Here is a 21,511-nt window from a genome sequence, read left to right on the forward strand (position 1 = left end):
AAATAATTTTATTTAATATGAGTCTTTCTGTGTAGACCAGACTGCCTCCAACTCACAGAGACCCTCCTTTGTGTCTCAGACTTGCCAAAATGAAAATTGTAAGGGTTCAGTAAGTGGTTTTGTTTTGTTTTGAGAACATCTGTGGGTGCTGGACAGTTGTCACTAGCTATCCCAGAACCTTCCCATGACCGGAAGGAACCCCATTCTAGTTAACAGCTAATCCTTTCTCTCCCCACTCATCCCTGGTCACCAGGAGCTGACTGTCTGAGACTTGCCTATTCTGGCCATTCCATATAAATAGAAAGCCTGCAGGATGAGGCCTCTGAAGCCTGGCTTCTTCATTAGCAGGAGCCCTCCAGGCAGCACGTGTCAGTACTTCCTGTGTCTTTAAAATGCACACCCCATATTTCACCGTGGGTGGACATTTTCAAAGATTTATTATTAGGACTGGTTTCCCCAGTCTCGTTTCCGGTTTTGGATTTTTTTATTATTATTATTTATTTATTTGATTTTTTTCGAGGCCAGGCGGTGGTGGCGCGACAGGGTTTCTCTATAGCTTTGGAGCCTATCCTGGGAACTAGCTCTTGTAAGCCCAGGGCTGGCCTCGAACCCACAGAGATCCACCAGCCCCTCCTGAAATTAATTCTGCTGGAATTAAAGGCGTGTGCCAACCACTGCCCAGCTTTGCTTTTAAAGATAGGGCTCTCACTGTGTATCTCTTGGCTGGCCTTGGAACTCGTCATGTAACACAAACTGGCCTCAAACTTTTGTCTACCCTCCTGCCTGCTTCTGAGCATTGGGATACAGGCGTGTGCCGCCATAACTGTGGTTCCGGACCATAGCACCCAGTTGTAGTTACCAATGTGTCTTCATTAGACCTCGACTGGCTGAGAGTTCTCAGCCCTCCGGGAGTGTGGGAGTGTAGTGCTCTTTTTAAATGTGAAAAATGAAGCCTAAAGAAGGGGAGATCTGTCAGAAAACGGGAAAATAGGGGAATTTTCACTTCAGATTCAGGAGCCTCAGGAAGAATGGGGTATAGGTGTGATTCCTCACACAAGACGACAACCTGGGGTTAAGTCGTCTTTAACCTTCCCAGCTTCCGGGTTTTCTCCCGCCTGCTTCCAGCACGTGGAAGCGCTCAGCCAATCGGCTCCAGCATCTGTAGTTATGACAACGGGCTTACTCCGCAACTTGAATTACCTTTTGCAAAACTTGAAAACTGATATGCACCAAATGCTAAACCTGTAGCCTGCTCCACAGGCGCCATCTGCAGGAACCCTCTGACTCCCCGCAGCAGAGCCATCAGGAAAGGCCGGAAGCCTGCAAGAAGGGTTGCCAGGAGTTCTGGAGAAGGTCACTAACTCTTCCAGGATTCCCATGCCCGGACTTAGCTCGAGGAGCAGCCGAGTCCCCTGGCTTGGAATCAGAGCCAGGGCTTTTGTGCCTGGGACCCTGCATATTTCTGGGTTGAGCAGCAATGCGTCCTATATTTAAAAAGAGACCTGGAGAAGTTGGCTGTCAGTCCCCAGGAAAGTTCTTGGCAAAGAGCTGCAATTTGAAAAGAGGAGGACACAGACAGACGAGAAGAGCTGTGAGGCAGGTGGGCCTGAAGACCCAAGTCCTCAGCAAGCCTCCTCCCGAGAGTAATGCTGACTCTCCTGGCTATCTTTCCCCGGCACATAGTCAGGATCTGGCAGAAACCCTGGTCAAATACACTGGAAAGCAAAAGAGAGGAGCCAGGGCTAGGGGAAGCCCCAGAAAGCCGAGGAGAAAAGGTGCAGTCGGGTGACATTCAGCTTGACAACCCACAGACTTTGGTAAGTGAGGGTACTTTTCATAGAGCTACAGAGTGTCTGGGAGAGCTGATTAGATAGCGCTGGAACCAGGGGACACCTACGACCCTGTAAACTATTGGCGTGGGATGTTTCCGGAGCAGCTAGATGCATGGCTGTGCTGGAATGGGGGTCCTCAGCGCAGAACTGAGTGGGAGAAAGTGGCTGTCCAGTGTAATGTGTTGATGCTTAGGAATGAGCAGGACAACAGGAGCCCAGGATGGTGGCCAGAAAGGGAGGGCAGCAGCTGAGATGTGAGCCATTAAAGGAGGAGTGTGTTTTCTGAGACCAGTTAGGACCCTCAGTCAGGTACTCCTGGGAAACACATTTGGGTCAGTGAACGGAGTCTTTTCCAGCATTCAGGGTCCACGGTGAAGTTTTTTGTGTCCCTGGGAATGTACAAACAGAAGCAAAGTCAGTCAGTGACAGCCATTGACGTCAGAGAGCACACTTGACCCAGGCAGGAGCTGGAACTCAATACTTTCCCTTCCCGATCCGCCATCTCTTCTAATGGTAAGATGGCAGCCTCAACCTATCACTGCAGGGACCACCTCCTGTGCGTGGTCACCGCCCTGAAGAGCACTAGGAAGAAGTGCCATGAAGAATGGGCAGTGAGCATCTGGGTTGGTACCTGTCATCTTAGTCGCTGTTCTAGTGCTGGAGAGAGACAGCTCGTAAGGCCGCTCTTAGAAAAGAAGGCATTTAATGGGGGCTGGCTGACAGTTTCAGAGGCTTAGTCTGTTATCAGGATGGTAGGGGTGCATGGTGGCCAGCAGCCAAGATGCTGGGAAAGTAGCTAAGAGCCACACCCTGAAGGACGAGCAGAGAGACTGGACCTAGTGTGGACTTTTTTTAATTAATTAATTTATTTATTTATTTTTTTCGAGACAGGGTTTCTCTATGGCTTTGGAGCCTGTCCTGGAACTAGCTCTTGTAGACCAGGCTGGCCTTGAACTCAGAGATCCGCCTGCCTCTGTCTCCCGAGTGCTGGGATTAAAGGCGTGCGCCACCACCGCCCGGCTAGTGTGGACTTTTAAAACCTCAATGCCAACCAGCAGTGGTGGCACAAGCCTTTAATCCCAGCATTCAGGAAGCAGAGGCAGGCGGATCTCTGTGAGTCTGAGGCCAGCCTGGTCTACAGAGCTCCAGGACAGCCAGGGCCACACAAAGAAACCCTTTCTCAAAACAAAACAAAAACCTCAAAACCTGCCTCCAGTGACACGCTTCCTCCAACAAGACCACACCTCCCAGTCCTTTCAAACAGTTCCATTCCCTGGTGACTGAGTATTCAAATATACGAGCCTATGGGGGCCATCCTTAATTAAACCACCACACCCATACTGTGAACCACAGGGCGGGAAGCCTCAAGGAACACTATGCCCTTTGGGGGAACACAGCAACTTGATAAATGGAACCCAAGGGCCAGGCAAGGAGCAAGGAGACATGGCTTAGCAATGTAGACAAGAGGATAATGTGGGTGGGAAATCACAAGGGGGAAGAGGGCCAAAAGCTTTAGGCCATGGCAGGAGGGGTGTTAACTCCAAGAGCACTGTAGGGCCCACCTTGGTGAGGAAAGCCAGGCATCCTGGCCTACCTGATGAGACCCAAACTATGGCCCAAACCATGCTGTGGTGAGACTAAATGCGGGGGCTGGAAGGAACCCAAGGGAGCGGGAAAGAAGAGCTGGGGAGATTGAAAATAAGTTAGAGATAATGAGGTGAAGGAGTCGGGGCGGGGGGGGGGGCACATGTGTGTGAGCTGGGCTGCCTGTGCCGTGAGCCAGTCAGATCTGTTGATACAAATACAGGCGAGGGGTGAAATTGCGCTGTACCCAATCCCTAGCACTGGGTTGGGGGGTTGGGGGTGGCATAAGCCATTCAGAAATGAAAGTCTTGAGATAGGAGGATCGGTGACAGCTGGGTAACAGGAACTAACTAAGAGCTTGATTCTGGGGCCTGAGAGATGGTGCAGTGGTTAAGAGCACTTGCTCTTACAGAGGACCCGAGTTCAGTTCCCAACACCCACATGGAGGTTCACAACCAGTTATAACTCCAGTTCCAGGGATTTCAACACCTTCTTCTGGCCTCTGTTGGCCCTGCACACCTGCGGTACACATATATATGTTCACACAAACCATTCCTACCCATAAATTGAAAAGAAATCCTAAAACAGAAGAACTTGTCTGCAGGGCTAATTAAGCTCTTAGTAATCAACCCAGGGACTTTGGGTCTCTTTGGGCTTTAATGTCTCTACCTGAAAAATGTGGCCAGTCATAGCACCAGCCCCATGTCTACATCTGCCATTCAGGAACTGTTTACCAAGTTCCCATTACAGGTAAGCATAGGGCGGGGCCAAGACTCCAGCAGAGAATAGTGCAGACACGGACAAGGTCATGGTCTTTGTGGAGCTGTTTGCTAGAAAAACAAGGCATTTGCACCAGGGTTCTCAAACAGGAAGGTCCCCCCTCAAGCAGTTATTAAATGAACTGAGCTGAGAGGAAATGTGGGGAGGCACTGCAAGCTGGGGAGGCCAGGCTCCAGGCTCAGCTGGAGACTTTTTAAGTAGTGTCCAACAGTGTGAGGGCCACCAGTGTGCAGCTCTGAGTGCATGCAATGTTGTCTTAATTACTTTTCTATGGCCATGGTTAAACATCATGACCAAGAGCAACTTAAGAAGGACAAGGTTTATTTCATCTTATAGCTTATAGATCATCACTCCGGGAAGTCAGGGCAGGAGCTGATGCAGAGGCCAAGGAGGAGTGCTGCTTTCTGTCTTGCTCCTTACAGCTTGCTCAGCCTGCTCTCTTATAGAACCCAAGGACCACCAGCCCAGAGATGGCACCACCCAACTGGGGCCCTCCCATGACAATCATCAACCAAGAAAACACACCACAGACTTCCCCCACAGGCCAGGTTCTAGAAAGGCATACGGCAGAAGGCAGGTTCTGTGAGACAGTTCTGACAGTCCGTTCTTGGAAAGAAGATGACTCGGCCCCAGGATGTAACCGTCTCCATTAACCACAGCAGAGAGGCTGCTATAGCTTTTATGCAGATGGGTGTTTTGCCTGCATGTGTGTTAGAGAACAATGTGTGTGCAGTGCTCTTAGGGGCCAAAAAAGGGCAGCAGACCCTCTGGAACTGAGTTACATATGGTTGTGTGCTACCTTGTAGGTGCTGGGAACTGAACCTGATCCTCTGGAAGAGTGGCCAGTGCTTTTAACCACTGAGCCATCTCTCCAACTCCCTACTTTTTTTTCACACTTATTTATTTCAACAAGCATAGGATGGCTTGTGCATGGTGCAGGTGTGGTCCAAGGACAATTGTGGGAGTCTGTGTTCTCCTTCTACCATGTGGGTTCCAGGGATTGAACACAGGCTGTCCAACTTGGCAGCCAGCGCCTTTATCCACTGAGCAATCTCACCTCCCCACCTGCCATGACATTACAAGTTAGGGGTTTAGGGACGTGGAGCAGTGGCACAGTACTTCTTCAGCAAGCATTAGGCCCTGGGTTCAAGTCTTAGCACCACGAAGACAAGAACTTGTATGTAGTGAACATAGATGTGTGTATGTATGTGTGCATAATAGATAAATAGATAGCAGCACACTTATGTACAAATCAACTCTGATAAACACCTCCGTCGCCTAATAAGTTAGGTATCCATCATCCCCATCTTACAGAAGAAAGTGAGCCGCAGATTGTGCAGAAAGCAGGCCAGCTGCATTCTGAATCAGATCTTTTGCTCCCACCAGAGGGCGCTGTGGTGCCTAGGCTGGTCAGACCAGGTCCGAGTCTTCTGAGCTCAAGCAGAGTGTAGTAGGAGTCGGAGACACTGAGAAGTCTTTGTTCCTTCTGTTGGCGTGCAGGTCACATTAGCTAACTGCAGTGATAGAGCCAGGCAGGGACCAGACACCCTGATACACAGCCAGCACCTACCACAGTTTCCCTTTCCCTGGCTCCTGTTAGTCCTCTTCCTAAAAGGAACTCACTTGCAACCCTCTTCTCCCAAGGGGCCTTCCCGTCTTACACCTCCATAGATGAGGACATCTTTGAAACTAGCCGCGATCCTGTCTTCAATCCTGAGCGGGTCATTGCCCACTGCTTCAGGCAGTTGAAAGAGAAAGACTTCCACCTGCCACAGAGCCGCAGGCGGATCATCATTGTGCCTGGGACAAAGGACCAGGTGCCAGCCCATGCCACAATACCTCCTCAAGCTCCCCCTCTGCCTATACTTAGCTTCAAAGCTCTGGATATTGAAGACATCCAAGAGCCACCAGTGGACAGAAAGGTCTGGTTGAGCCAGAGGGCAAAGCTCCGGAGGCAGCTGGAGTCATTTGGTGATGTCAAGACATGGCTGGAGAATAAGCCCAGCATCACACCATCAGAGGCCAAGGTTCTGTTCATGATTCGCCGTGAGCAAAAAGCCTCCAAAGATACCATCATTACAGTCAGGAGACCCAAGGTGAGAAGCCCTGATAGCCAGAAGATGCTAAGGAGTTTGTTGTCATTTTGCTTCTTTTTATTAGACAGTATAAGGTGGTTTGCCCCCTTTCTTCAAAGGAGCAAAAGCAAGCCCCAAAAAGAAGGTATATGAGTTAGCTATTGCTGCACAGCAAATATCCCAGTGGGACTTAAAGAAATACTATTATTGCAGACAGCTATGTCTGTGACTCTGGAATCTCAGTGCAATCTAGCTGGGAGGAGTTGTCTCTATATCATGAGACTTCTGACTTGACCAGTTCAGGAAGACGGACTGCCTTCTAAGCTTGTTCAAAGGGCTATTGCTCAGAGGCTTCACTGCCTCCCTCAGGGACCTCCCAGAGGCTGCAGTCAAGCCCTCCCAATAAGAAGGCTGGCTGCCCCCAGAGTGAGCCTTCTGGAACAGAGAGCGAGGGAGGCGTAGTGCTGTTATGCCTTAGGCCCTGGTCTTAGCATTGCACTGTGTCAGAATGAGCTGCTGAGGACTGCCTGCGCCATGGGATGAGAAAGGGATTCTGTCTGGCAAGGGGACAGTCTGAGAACACATGAAGGGTTTTATAAGCACCCCAGCTAGGGCACACTCACAGTCGGTCTTGACCTGTCTGCTGGAGAGGCCGTACTAACCAGTCCTTGTGGGCTAGGTTGAGGACACAACTGAGATTAGGGTAAAGAGGGCCACCTTGTTGATGTCATTACCTGTAGGAGGAAGGGTCGCTTGTCCTTCCTAGCTGCCCGGCTAGCTTAGGCCTGAAATAACCACACAGAAACTGTATTTATTAAACCACTCGAAGTCACAGCTTGTACCCTGAGAAGCGAGGTTCAGTCACCCATCCTCAATAGGTCAATTAAAGCAGCCTGATTAATGATAAGGAACATCATACTGATAAAGAACATGATAAAGGAGATTTATTCAATGTAGCCACACTGAAAACAAGGACAAAGACATAACACACCCTCCCCTTCAGTCCCTCTTTGGGCTGTGAAGTGAGATTAAAGTTTCACTAGAGGGCTAGGAATGTGTACATCTAAGCAGTCCAGTTATCTGCCTCTCTCTTCCCTCTTTCAGGGCAAAGCTCCCAAACCTGTTCATCAGCCTTTACCCCAGCTGCGACTGCCCAAGCCCCCTGTCCTGGCAGACCTGTACGCCTACCTGAGGACCAGAAAGATCAAGATCCTGGAGGTATTTAGCAAGGTGGAGCGGGGTGAGAACCAGCGCATCTCCAGGGAGGAATTTATCATGGCTCTAAAGGCAGTAAGTATGAAATTCTCAGCCGGGCCTGGGGTGTGTCCTCCCTCCGTGAGGCTCTAGGGTCCTGAGGGGCGAACACAGGGCTCCACACGACCCGCCTTATACTTGCAGAGCCACACTGGGAAACATGGCACAACCACAGTCACATTACAGCCTTAAAACCACCTCTGCACCAGGCTAAGGGGAGAGATGGCTCTTGTGGAGGACCAGGGTTCCATTTCTAGCACCCACATAGCAGCTCACAATCACTTGTAACCCTACTTCCTGAGGATCTGATGCCCTCTTCTGACTTCTGAGTGAACTGCATGCACATGGCGCACAAATATACACACAAGCACACAGAAGACAAACAACAAAACCCTCTGTGATGCTCCGGGGTGCAGGTCAGTGGTAGAGCCTATGTTCAGCATGTACACAACTCTATCGTGGCACCACTAGTGCCAAGCAAAAGCCAATACCGTCCCTGGTGATAGAGAGTGGCTCAGTGAAGTTCAATTCCCAACACCCACATCAGGGGGCCCACAACCACTTGTAACTCTAGGACCCTCTTCTGATGCTTCCCTCTCCAGGGTGCGTGTTTCCACTTTAATTAAGCTAATCAAGACAATACCCCACAGGTATGCCCCAAGGCTACCTTAATCTAAATAACCCCTCACAAGTGTGCCTGAAGGTTTGTCTCCTAGACAATCCCACATCCTGTCACATTGACATTCAATATTAACCATCATACCATGTTCTTTTTTTTAAAAAAGATTTTATTTATTAAGTATACAGTGTTCTGCCTGCATGTACACCTGCAGGCCAGAAGAGGACACCAGATCTCATAGATGGTTGTGAGCTATCATGTGGTTGCTGGGACTTGAACTCAGGACCTCTGGAAGAGCAGTCAGTGCTCTTAACCTCTGAGCCATCTCTCTAGCCCCATACCATGTTCTTAAAAGCCATATGTGGTAAGTGGCTCCTCAAGTGGACCAGTTAGGGTAGAAATTTCTGTCATCTTTGAAAGTTCTGTTAGTGTAATGCAGGATCTGGGCCCATGCGTTAACTCCAGCCTGCCTCTTTGGAAAAACAAAATACACTTTTATTGAACACAGTCACCTTCATTCCTCTATGCACGGCTATGGGTACTTTCATGATACAATGGCAGAGGCCCTGTGACTCGCAAAGCCTAAAATGTGTCTAGATTCTTCTAGAAAAAGTTTGCTGGCTTAGATGAATTAAATGTGTATCTTCAAATCAAGATGCCCTGTTGACGTTTATGCTGGGAAGTTAACACCCTTAAGCCTCTCAGGATTCAGAAGGATCACCGTAGCAGGTGAAGGCTGACTAATGGGATCTGAGTATAAGTGAAATAAACTAGCCCACGTAGGTCTTTTTATCATGTCCCATTTATTCTTGTTATGCTCTCTCCGATGCTCTCTTGATGTTTTCCTTTTGATGTTCCTCCTTGATGTTCTTCCCATTCCACAGGGTTTCCAGTTTTATACCCACATAGACAGTTAACCATTTTCTGGTAAATAACAATGATACCAAGCACACATCCTGTTAGAGCTAACAGGGTGGATAAAAGACGGACAAGGTGGGCACCTAGTGTCTCAGAAGGGGCGTGGCTGTGAAGCTCCCCGGCAGATACCAGGAGGATAAGGATGGTGTTTAGCCCTGGGGTGCTGGATCCACTGGCACCCAGGTGAGAAGGAATTGTTCCTCTGGGGCTAGTATAGTGACCCAAACTTTTTTCCTGTATATTTTAGGGGTAAAGGAATAGTTAATTTCCTAGACTAAAACCTTATGTCATGGGGGCTGGAGCAATGGCTCAGAGGTTAAGAGCCCTCACTGACTGCTCTTCCAGAGGTCCAGAGTTCATTTCCCAGCAACCACATGGAGACTCACAGCCATCTATAATGAGATCTGGTGCCCTCTTCTGGAGTGCAGGTACACATGCAGGCAGAACACTGTATATATAATAAATAAATAAATAAATAAATAAATAAATAAATAAATAAATAAATAAATAAATCTTTTTAAAAAAAAAAAGACTTTATGTCAAATGAAAGGTGAAGGTAAGTACAGAATATTAATAGCATGTTAAGGGGGAGCAGAGACCAGTAGGCGATACTCTCCTGAGTTGGCTGCCAGAGAATTTAGGGCCACTCAGACCTGTTTATCAATAAGAGCAGACATCTCTCTGCTCAGGGCTCCTTTCTTGTCAGTGAGTCCTGTCAATAAGGATAATTGTGGGGGACCAGCTTTATGTAGATTTGGCTACAAATAAAGGTTTGGCTGAGTGAATGCTTTCACACCAGGGCCCCACAGTGTGGGGTAAGGTAAACAGTTGCCAATACAGGAAAAGTCCAGTTTAAAGAATGATTTAAATACTGCTGGGATATTTTGGGATAAATCCCATTATGGAAGGGAGAAATGTCATGCTTTCACGAGATTTTTACAGAACTGACAGAGACTATCCAAAAGATAGGTGTTCCCGAAGCTTTGCAAATCGGGTTCCCCAAAAGTGGTACACTTGCGGGTTTGTCTGTGAATCTGTCAGCTGTTCATTTACTGTATAATACTTGTGGCTCACATCAATGCCCTTAAAAAGCAGACATTGTTACATTTTATTTTTTTATTATTTTTTGTTTGTTTGTTTGTTTGTTTTTGAGACAGGGTTTCTCTGTAGCTTTGGAGACTATCCCAGAACTCACTCTGTAGACCAGGCTGACCTCAAACTCAGAGATCCACCTGCCTCTGCCTCCCGAGTGCTGGGATTAAAGGCGTGCGCCACCACAACCCAGAACCTATATCTTTTTAAATTGATTTATTCCCATGTGTTTCCTGCCTATGAATTTCTGCCTGTGCATTTGCACCATAAGGATGCGGTGACCTCAGAGGCCAGAAGAGGGCATCAGATCCCCTAGAACTGGAGTTACAGATGGTTGTGAGCCACCACCTAGGAGCTAGGAACTGAACTGAAGTCCTCTGCAAGAGCAGTGAGTCCTCTGAACTGCTGCCATCTCTCCTGCCCTCTTTTAAATTTTATTCATTTATTTATTTGTTTGCTTGTTTTGGGTTTCTCTGTGTAACAGCCCTGGCTGTCCTGGAATTCACTGTGTAGACCAGGCTGGCCTCTTCATTCACAGCGATTCGTCTGCCTCTGCCTCCCAAGTACCGGTATTAAAGGTGTGTGCTACCACTTGCCAGGTCCCTTTTTTTTTTAATTTTTGATTATGTGTACGTGTGCGTCTGTGTGAGAACATGTGCACATGTGTGCTGGTGCCTGCAGAAGCCAAAAGAGGGCATCAGGTCCTTGGAGCTGAAGTTACAGATGTGTATGAACATTCAGATGTGGGTATTAGGAGCCAAACCCAAGTCCTCTGCAAGAGCAGCACACATTCTTAACTGCTGAGCTATTTCTCTAGGCCTTCTTTGGTCTCTCCAGCCAGGGCGTGAACTCAGCCCCTTGCATATCCTAGCAAGCTTGCTACTATTGAACAATATATCCTGACTTACAATTTCAATTAGCCAATGTTCAAACATTTTTATGAAATATAATTATATGAACATCCAAAACATTTTTTAAAGTAAATGTCTTCAACTACCAAAACCAAAAATTTAGTTTCAATATTAAATCCTGGGCTGGGAGAGATGGCTTGGCAGTTAAGACCATTTACTGCTCTTTCAAAGGAATCAGCTCACAATCCCCTGTAACTCCAGTTCCAGGTATCTGATGCCCTTATTAAACGTCTTTGGACACCGGGCATGCATATGGTGCACTTACATACATACAGGCAAAACACGCTATACATAATTTTTTTTCAAGACAGGGTTTCTCTGTGTAGCCCTAGGACAGTTCTGAGCTGGACCAAGGATAGTTCAACAATGACTAACTATTGTCTAAAGAAAATAAAGAGACAAAATTATACCCACAATTATGTTTCCTTTCAAACTTTTCTTTCTGAACAGTTGGAGTTTCTGGTAAGCACTGCATACCTCCAGAGTTGTCTATTGTCCTTTGTATTAGTTAGGGTTTCTAGAGAAACAGAACTGAGCAATATATACGTATGTATGGTATCTGTTAGAACAACTTACAGGTTATGGTCCGACTATTCCAACAGTCTCCCAATGGAAGGTCCAAGAATCCAGTGGTTGTTCAGTCCACAAGGCTGGGCGTCTCAGCTGGTCTTCAGGATATGTCAGAATTCCAAAGAAAGAAGTAGGCTCTAATGTCAGTGAAGGAATGAACTTGCCAGTGAGAGCAAGGGAAAGCAGGCAGAAAGCAAGCTTCCTTCTTCCATATCCTTTATATAGGCTGTCAGCGAAGGTATGGCCCAGATTAAAGGTGGATCTTCCTACCTCAAAAGGTCTGGATTAGTTGTGTATCTTCCCACGTCTAATTATTTAATTAATAAAAATCCCTCACAGATGTACCCAGCCACTTGGGGTAAACCAAAGTTAATTCCAGATGTAGTCAAGTTGACAACCAAGACTAGCCATCACATCCTCAAAAGAAAAAGATGTATAGGTTTCTGATACTTCGGTCGGGGTGGGCATACTTGTTCCCCATGGAGAAAGACGGATGTATGACTTTTATCCTATCTAGTATGTTAATCAACTGAAAAAGACTTTGTAAAAACGGAGGCCTATCTGGCCTGGGTGTTAAAGGAGGGAACTGCCTGGGTAAAAACAGGGCAGAGTACACTTGGGGACCTGGCAAGGGCTCTGCACTCCTGTGGCAGCAAGGAGTTGGAGGCTGAACCGGTTGGCCAAGCCTGTCGGTAAGGGTGGGGTGGGCCTCAGTACGCTCTTGTGCCTCCTCAGATCAGAGTTCCTCTGAAGAACCAGGAGCTGGAGGACATCGTCATCTACCTCGGCTCTCTCGGGAAGCAGAACGCCATCACCACCGATGCCCTGGCCAGCACCTACAAGCAGTGGTCACTGTCCCAGCAGAAAAGTACCATGCCCTCTGCCAGGGAATGTGCGTGTCCTCTCTGCCCTCAGAGTCAGGCTGGCTCTCCCCAGCATTTACATCCTCAAGCGGGCACCTCCACCTCTGGTTTGCCATAGGTTTGCCAAGCTTTGTCAACAAGGAAGCAGATATTTTCTCAAGGGCCCAGCCTCTGTCCTTAGAGGGACAGGAATGATTGATTTAAAACAAAACAGGATTGGGAATGCAGAGCAGTTGGCAGAGTGCTTGTCTAGCATGTTCAAAGCCCTGGATTCCATCCCCGGCACTGCATACACCAAGCACGGTGGCACACAGCCACAATCTAGCAGTCTGGTAGAGTGGGAGAATCTGAAGTTTAAGGTCACCCTTGGCTATGTAGAGCGTTTGAGGTTAGCGTGTGATGCAGGAGACCTTATCTGAGAAAGAAAAGGAACAAAAAAGGAATGGTTAACTAAAATGTCTTGCTTGGAAACTGAACAAAGACATTTGGAGTGAGCTGGTTTGGGCTTTCTGTCATCACGGATGTGGTAAGCAGGGATGCTGTGCTCGTTCCGTTCACCCTCACGTGCTTGTGGGCTACATCTGTCCAAAAGCAGCAAGAGGCAAACGAGAAAGGACTCTCTAATATGTGGGTCATGAATTTACAACACATGCCTGTATCTTTTTGCTCGTTTTGTGACACAGTCTCTCTACACAGCTCTGACTGGCCTGGAACTCACTCTGTAGATCAGGCTGGCCTTGAACTCACAGAGATCTGCCTGCCTCTGCCTCCCAAGTGCCGGGATACAGGTATATACCACCATGCCTGGTTTTTATGTAGTGCTGGTGCTGAACTCAGAGACTGGTGCATTAGGCAAGCACTTTACCAACTAATTGATACCCCTCAGGTCCTCTTCTTTTTTAGTTTATTATTATTGGACAGAGGCAGGGGAACCACTGGCAACTGCAACACTCCTTATCCCAGCTTCCAGCTCCTTTCAGATACAGCAACATCATCATTTCTTTAAGCGGAATGGGTCTCGCTCTGCCCCTCTCCACCAGGCTGGCAGGAAATTAACATCAGACATAATTTAGGGAGGGGTGGGTTTTTTCTGTTCCCTTTGAGATGGACTAAAGCCATGAGGAAGCAGTTGGAGGGTCTTCCTTGCAGGGGTGTCAAGTTGAAGCGAGATTTCTAGAGCTGGGGTGAATGGCCACACGAAGGATAAGCAGTGCCCTCCCTGGTGTGGTGCCCTTGGGTGGCTCCTGCATAGTGAGAATGCCCCAGTTCTGATCCCAGACTTCCTTCTAAGGCTGTCCTGTGGACACACTGGCACCCAACCCCACCCCCACTCCCAGGAGGGTCCCTGGCACCCCCACAGCTCTGATGGCCCAGGGTCAGCACCTCCTCTGGGTTGCACTCCCCCTCCCCCGCACCTCCCAGTCTTATGAATGCCCAGAGCTGCTATGATCTCACAGCTAGCCGGAGTCGCTGGAGCACAGCGCTCAGCAATCATAGCTGTCTACAGTCAAAGGATGTCAACACACAGATGGCCCTCCCACCATGCTTATAAAAAAAATCCCTCTTAACTTGACTTGAAGGCAGGCAGCATTTATCTGTTGACTGGTGCTACTTCAGCCTAGCCAGAACCCCTTGCTCCTGGCAGTGGGCAAGACAAGTGGACTTGGTGGAGGGTCTCTTGGTTTATCTAAAAGAACAAGCCTCTGGGCACCTAGACTCAAAGAAGAGGAGGAACCTGCATTTCCCGGGCACCTTATGGGCTGGTCACATTTGCACAATACAGTATTCTGCTTGTCTGAAGGTTAAGGTTGATATGCTTGGTTTCCATGGCATAAACAAATGTCCAGAGAGACTGAACTTCTTGTCTGGAGTCTCAGGAGGAGGTGAGGCCAAGATTTCACCTCAGCATGAGGCTGCCACCAGGATGATGGCATGGTGTCCGAATCCTTTCATTGGTCCCCATTTTGGAAGTATCTTCCAAATGCTAGGCCCACTTGTGGGAACTGGGAGACTGCAGTGGACTAGCCCAAACCCTGCTGCCATCTGCGGGCACGTGACAAGGTGATGTCCACAGGGATGCATGCCTGGGAGACAACTGGAGGGAGGGTCAGGATGGTAGTCAGACAAAGCCCCTGAGTGGTAGGTGTCAGTCTGCACCGTCAGTGCCTGCAAAGGGACCCGAGGCTGGCAGAACTGCCCAGGTCAAGGGCCTGAGACGGGGGTACAGGAGGTGAGTGTGGCATGGGTGAGGGATACCTACAGGATGAGGGATGAAACAGATTCCAGCAGGTCTTTGTGGTCCAGGGAAGTAAGTCTGTCTTCAGAGTGTGTTCCCTGGGGAGACAGGATCATGAGTTGATCTTGTTTACAGTTTTGTTGTTGTTTTTCCCGGTGTCACAGTCTTAGCTCCTGGAACTCACTTTGTAGACCAGGCTGGCATTAAACTCACAGAGATCTGCCTGCCTCTGCCTCCCCAGTACTGGGATTAAAGGCGTGCACCACCGTGCCTGGCTACATGATATAAGGGTTTGCCACTTGGTAGGAACAAGGTGGCAGAGAATAAGTGAGAAAGGAGCAGGAAGGGGTGTGGGGTAGGCAGATGGGGGACTTCATAGCAATGGAGGGGACAAATTCACAGTGTCCTTGAGGTGGGCACTGGCTGGACATATGGGAAGGGGGAAGAAGAGCTTGCTGGCATCTGCGCAATGGCATTAGGTTGAGTTCCACAGATGGGCACCCTCTTAGTCCTTCCATCTTTCCTTCCAATTCTAGATTTCAGTTTGACTAGGAAGAGAGCATCCCTGAAGCGTTACCCCCCAAAGCAGCAGGCTGTCACAGCCCCACAGCCCCCCAAGATGGACCTGCTAAAGGTGCCTGAGATTGATACAAAGATGGAGGGGCGGCCCATGACAGACGAGGACATGGAGGATGTGGGCAAGCGGTACCGAGAGAGGCGGAGGCAAAACAAGGTACCTTTTTAGCACAAGTTTGGGGGGCTGGGCAGGCCAGGGTTCAAGACTTGGCACTGACTGAGGTGAGGGTCTCACCTCCCCTCAGCCCTTGTCTGTCATCTGTGCAGTATACAGCTGGGTATAGTGAAACACCCCTATAATCCCAGCACCCAGGAGGTCCAGTCAAAGGATTATGAATTTGAGACCAGCCTGGACTACATAGAAGGACCCTGTCTCAAAAAAAAAAAAAAAATCCAAATGAGATACATGCCTTTAATCCCAGTACTTGGGAGGCAGAGGCAGGCAGATATTTGTGAGTTTGAGGCCAGCCTGGTCTACACAGTGAGTTCCAGGCCAGCTAGAGCCACATATTGAGAATCTGTCAAAAAAAAAAAAAACAAACAAACAAACAAACAAAAAAAACAAGCAAAAGAGAAGGAAAAGGCAGCCAGTGGGCAACACTTCTCAGCCCCTCTGCACTGCGAAGTGGCTTCTACCTCAGGATTACACACACACACACACACACACACACACACACACACACACGGCTAGACCTGATTTAGAGACTCATGATATTTTTCAACGGGACACTTCTGCTACCGTGCCTTTTTACAGCTATTACAGCCATGTGGGCACATCCGGTATGAGGCAGTATTCCCAGGACTCTGGTGCCAAGTGCTCAGAGCCCCTCAGGGGTTACTTCAGAGGGCTAACCTTGACCTTTAAACTGCTGCCTTTGAACCTTGACCTTTAAGCTGCTGCCTTTGAACCTGAACTGCAGCCTTGCTGCTACACTCAATTGTTCTTCACGGGGGCGCGGGGGTGAGGGGCTCTCAGACAGAGTTAGAGGAGGTGCTGCTGCCATGCAGCCAGGATGAAGGTCACAGAGACACAAGACGGAACATCCTCTGCTCCCCTGCAGCTTTGTCTTCCCCCTATCCAATACGTGGAGAGATGCCGCCTGGTTCGATCTGGGACGAAGTCCTTTGATGATCACTGCCTACCGTCCACCATTTTTGGGGAGATGGAGGAGCTGATTGATATGACCCGCAGGGATAACTTCCTGGTCTACCTGCAGTGCTGGGAACTCTGTCAGTCCTACGGTCTCTCGCTGACTGAGGACATCCTCATGAGAGGTAGGGGCTTCCTTCGAGGGAGAGCCCGAGGCCTGAGCCATGGCTAATGTAGCGTTGGCCTGACACTGGCTTCCCCATACATGCCAAGCCACTGTGGCCTTTGGTGGGAACACTGGGGAGGAGGAGGGAAGGCAGATGGCCTGACTGCTAGGTCTGAGACGCAGGCACTGAAACGCATGGGCTCCTTAGGTGAGATGCGGTTGGGGAGGGTTTGGGTTCTGGAGCTCTGCCTCCACACGCTTGTACATGCACCCATATGAACATGTGGACACACACACGCACACGCACGCGGGCGGCAAATTCAAAACCATGAGAAAACCACCATCAAAATAGTTAACAAAGGCTAGGCAGGCGGTGGTGGTGCACACCTTTAATCCCAGTACTCAGGAGGCAGAAGCAGGTGGATGGATCTGAGAGTTCGAGGCCAGCCTGGTTTACAGAGCAAGTTCCAGGATGGCCAAACCTACACAGAGAAACCCTGTCTTGAAAAACCAAGGGAGAAAAAGTTAACAAAGTAGTTCTAAGGGCTGGGAATGGAGCTTAGTGGTAAATGAGTGGTAGATTGCTTGCTTACCTCCCCTCCCCCCCGCATACACATATACTGGAACACACACATTCATATGAGTACACATACATGTAAGTAGGTCTAATTAACCTAGTGAAGTCTGGTTGAATCTTCCTGCCTCCAACCTAGGCTTGCTAAGTAATACCACCCTAATTTGCTGTTACAGACTGGTTTCACTCTGTCCCCTGGTGAGCAGGGCTGTCTAAGGCCCCTTCTGATACTGAACTGTATCATTACAGGGGGCTGTGGGAGGGAGAGCTCAGGGGAACTCTATACCCTATTGTGTTTTGCAATTTCCAATGAGCCTACAAACATCCAAAAATAAAAAGTTGGGCTGGCAAGACAGCCTAGCAGGCAAAGGCCTCCTCTGATGGGAAGCCTCATGACCCAGGTCCAGTTCTTGGGACTCAATTTAGTGGGAAGAGAAAGCCAGTTCCTCCAACCCCACAAGTTGTCCTCTGACCTCCATATGTGTATAGTGGTTCTCCCTCTTCCTCTCTCTCTCTCCCTCTCTTTCCCTTTCTCCCTCCTCTCTCTCATAGATACATACACACAGAGAGAATAAATAAACAAATGTATGTAACGTTACAAAGCTGAGAGCCAGTGAGATGACTCAGTGGGTAAAGACACTTGTGGCCAAGCCTCATGACCAAGTTCAGTACCCAGACTCCACAGAAATGGAGAGAACGGACTCCCACATATGCACTTTGCCTCTCTACTCGCCAAGCCATCTTGATGGCTCAGGAAAAAAATAATCTTTAAATAGAAGTGTGATTTTTTTTTTTTTAGTCATTCCCATGTGACCCTAAAGTAGGCAACTTTGGCTAATGGGCCTGCTGTCTTCCTTGCTGCCCACAGCGCTACTGTATCCAGGAGACAAGATAATTACTCTGAAAGAAGAAGTCCGCCCGATCCGGCAGCCTGGAGGCTATTATATAGACGAGAGGATTGTCCACAGCCTGGCTGGATTTGGGACCCGGGGCCTCCACAAGCTCGGGGCGAAAAAGACAGACAAGCTGAGTCTCAGGCTGTCCCTTCAGCTGCAGGGACTAGGACACTGCATGCATGTGGTGTCATGTTGTGCCAGTGTCTGTGCCCCCTCTAGTCTCTTCTGACTTGCCAGTCCCAAATGTCACCCTTAGTGCATGTCTTAGGACCACAGGCTACCCTCCTGACCACAGGCTTATACACTCATAAGGTCAGTGGAAAGGACCACGGGCTATCCTCCTGACCACAGGCTTATACACTCATAAGGTCAGTGGAAAAGACCAAAAGGGGGTGTTCAGCCTACCCGGTGGCAGAAGTTGAAACTAATTCCTTCCCTGCGCTGCCACCCTGTGGCAGGCACACTCCAACAAGAGATAGGCTGGTAGCCCTGGGGGGAACAGAAAGGCTGCCCTGACCCTTAGACTAGCCTGAGTTCTCTGAAATTAACTTCCTTTGAAGTGAGCCCAAGTCAGGTCCCCCTCCGCTCCCATCAGATGTGGACTAAGCAGGGGGCAACTACTGTGGCTGACATCAGTCTTGCCTGCAGAGGGGAGAATGAGATGGCACCCTGCAGAGGGCTGGGGTGGTGTGGCAGAATGCCTGGGGCAGGCTGCAGTGTCTTCGTGTACAAAGTGGATGCAGACTATCTCACACCACGAGGGTCAGACAAAGGCCACAGGGTGGCTGATGAGTCACGCTGCACTTCTCACGCTGCACTTCTAGTGTTTTTTTTGGGTACTGGGGCAGTCTGCCCACGACAGTTGTGACCTGCAAAGTGCTGAGCGTGACCCAGGCTGGCAGTAGCTTAGAGAGCCTCTGAGATGTCCCTTCTAGCCTGTGGCTGACTGTCACCAATTCCTAAGCCATGAATCCAGGAAGTGGTTGGCTACCCAGGGAAGATTTTTGGTTGTGCCACAGGTATAAAGAGAAAGAGTGGTCCCTCACTAAAGGAGAGACATTGGCTCGCTCTCACCACTAGGGAGCAGACTGTAAAAGATCCCGAGGCCAGGCACTAGGGGGAAAGAGTATACAAGGCACAGAGTTCAATCCTTTGCATCAGAAGAAAAAGACCCCAGAGATTCTGAGCCGGATGTGGCTTGGGAAGGAATCGGTGATCAGTTAGTAATGCACGCTGGGCGAAGGTATGGAGGGTGAGTCTTTTTTTTTTTTTTTTTTTCGAGACAGGGTTTCTCTGCAGCTTTAGAGCCTGTCCTGGAGCTAGCTCTTGTAGACCAGGCTGGTCTCAAACTCACAGAGATCCGCCTGCCTCTGCCTCCCGAGTGCTGGGATTAAAGGCGTGCGCCACCACCGCCCGGCTGGAGAGTGAGTCTTTGCCATTCATGTCTCACTATAAGCTTGGCCTCTGGGATTGGGAGCGGGAGTTGGGCTTTAGCATCTACCAGTTGCTGAACAGCTGAACAGTTGCTGAACAGCTATTTTGGAGGCCTCCCTCCCACAGATGAATTCAAGGTTTTCCACCCTCCAACAACCTGGCTAAGCCCAGTGCCTTGGTGTATGGAGACATGGCTAGGGCCTCACCAGAAAACAAAGATGTTCAGTGCCCTGGTCTGAGACTTGGAAACGCACCCCTTATTGGCCCTGTCTGCTCCCCAAAGCCGACTTTTCCTTGAGTTTCTTTTTTTGTTTTTTGTTTCAAGACAGGGTTTCTCTGTGTCACTCTGACTGTCCTGGAACTCACTCTGTAGACCAGGATGGCCTCGAACTCAGAGATCCGTCTGCCTCTTCCTCCCAAGTGCTGGGATTAAAGGTGTGTGTGCCACCACTGCCCAGCTCCTAATAATGCCTCTCTCTATTCCCCGCTAGGAGAACATCAAAGAAATTCAAGAAAATGCACTTCCAGGAGTTCGAGGAATTTACGGGGTTTGTAGTGGTCCTGTGTGTCTGCTAGGAGGGCAGGGGTGAAGAGGAGAGGGCTGGCCTCCCCTCCCACCAGAGGCAGCTATGAGACCTGAGCACATGGGACAAGATCCTAGGGCTGTTGCGGGGCTCCATGCCCAGGGCCTACAGGGCAGCAGAAGAGCACTCAGAGAGTGTCAGGCAGGGCTGCGCTGGGGCCTGCTATGAGCAAACTCATCTACGTTGTCACCAACAAGCCTGAGTTGCTCTGGACATCCCAGTTATAGAAGAAGATAGCGACACACAGTCCCATATGTGAAACTGAACCCAGCGAGATTCCAGACATGATATCCAAATGCTTCTGGCTGGGGCTGGGTGTAGCTTAGCAGCTGGGCACTTGCCTAGAGCATGTGAGGCCCTGGGTTTTATGCCCAGCACTGCACAGGACAGGAGAGGTAGAGGGATGGGGGAGGGGCAAATCCTCTAGAACAGTGGTTCTCAACTTGTGGGCTGTGACCCCTTAGAGGATTGAACGACTCTTTCCAAGGGAAACATTGGAAAACACAGATACTTACATTATGATTCATAAGGAACTGTATTAAAGGGTCACAGCCTTAGGAAGGTTGAGAACCACTGATCTAGCACAAGAATTGCTCACATTAAGTTTGGGTTTAAGAAGCAATGACTGGGGCCTGAACTTAGCCACTCACTGGATGTGTGACCTTAACCTCCAGACCTCTGGGTCCTCACTGTGAGGAGACCTGACATATGCAGTGCTTCCCACACTGCAGAGGATGCCCACAGCCCATGTGATTTGCTGAGAAGGAGCCCTGCCTGGTCTCCCTGTCACAGCAACCTTCCCTGTGTCTTTTCCTCTTCCAGGAAGCTGAAGGCCAAGAGGATCAGTGGTCCCTCATACACCCACCCCAATTACTTCTGGCCTGGTCACCTTGTGGACAAGCTGCGGCTCTACCTGCCCACTGTGGCCAGGGACCAGAGCCAGGCAATCTTCAGCTGTGTGGAACGTACGCGCCATGCTTACCCGGCCACCTACCACTCAAGAGACTGGTGGCCCTTGAAGGACTGGGCTTATATGACCCATGCTTATTACGATGCAAACAAGGTGTACTCCATCAACTAGAGTGGCCTGGGGGCTGCTGGGCCAGAAGATGTGCAGCCAGGGGCCCACAGCTGCAGACATGAGAGATCAAAGAGCCAGACAAAAGAAACATTCCCAGGGACGGTCTGGAGCTGTGTCCCCTGATGCCAATGTCCAGTGTCTGGGAATGTGGATGTGTCCAGGCATACACATGCTGTTTGCTACCCTGTCATGACCTGTGCCCTTCTGAAATAAAGCGGGTTAGAGCTGACCTGTAGCCTAGCTGAAATGATTCCCAACTAAAGGGCTGGGAAACTCGAAAGTGTACGTGAGACACAGACTCCCCAGGACACCTCCCACCTCTCATTCTGGGACATTAGTGCCCACAAGGATGCAACAGATGGAGTGTCCTATGTAA

General features: G+C 49.4%; 1 protein-coding gene across 1 annotated transcript; it reads left to right on the forward strand.

Annotated features, from left to right (window-relative positions):
* Positions 1–1,255: 1,255 nt before the first annotated feature.
* On the forward strand, positions 1,256–21,135 carry Efcab12 (EF-hand calcium binding domain 12). Its single transcript, XM_038320858.1, has 9 exons — positions 1,256–1,785; positions 5,812–6,292; positions 7,376–7,561; positions 12,371–12,527; positions 15,271–15,467; positions 16,372–16,585; positions 18,009–18,165; positions 19,962–20,018; positions 20,877–21,135. The coding sequence occupies exons 1-9, from the start codon at positions 1,478–1,480 to the stop codon at positions 21,133–21,135; spliced, it is 2,016 nt and encodes a 671-aa protein (XP_038176786.1). The 5' UTR covers positions 1,256–1,477.
* Positions 21,136–21,511: the final 376 nt, after the last annotated feature.

Source organism: Arvicola amphibius, chromosome 2, assembly GCF_903992535.2.
Source record: "Arvicola amphibius chromosome 2, mArvAmp1.2, whole genome shotgun sequence".
In the NCBI taxonomy this organism is placed as follows: domain Eukaryota; kingdom Metazoa; phylum Chordata; class Mammalia; order Rodentia; family Cricetidae; genus Arvicola; species Arvicola amphibius.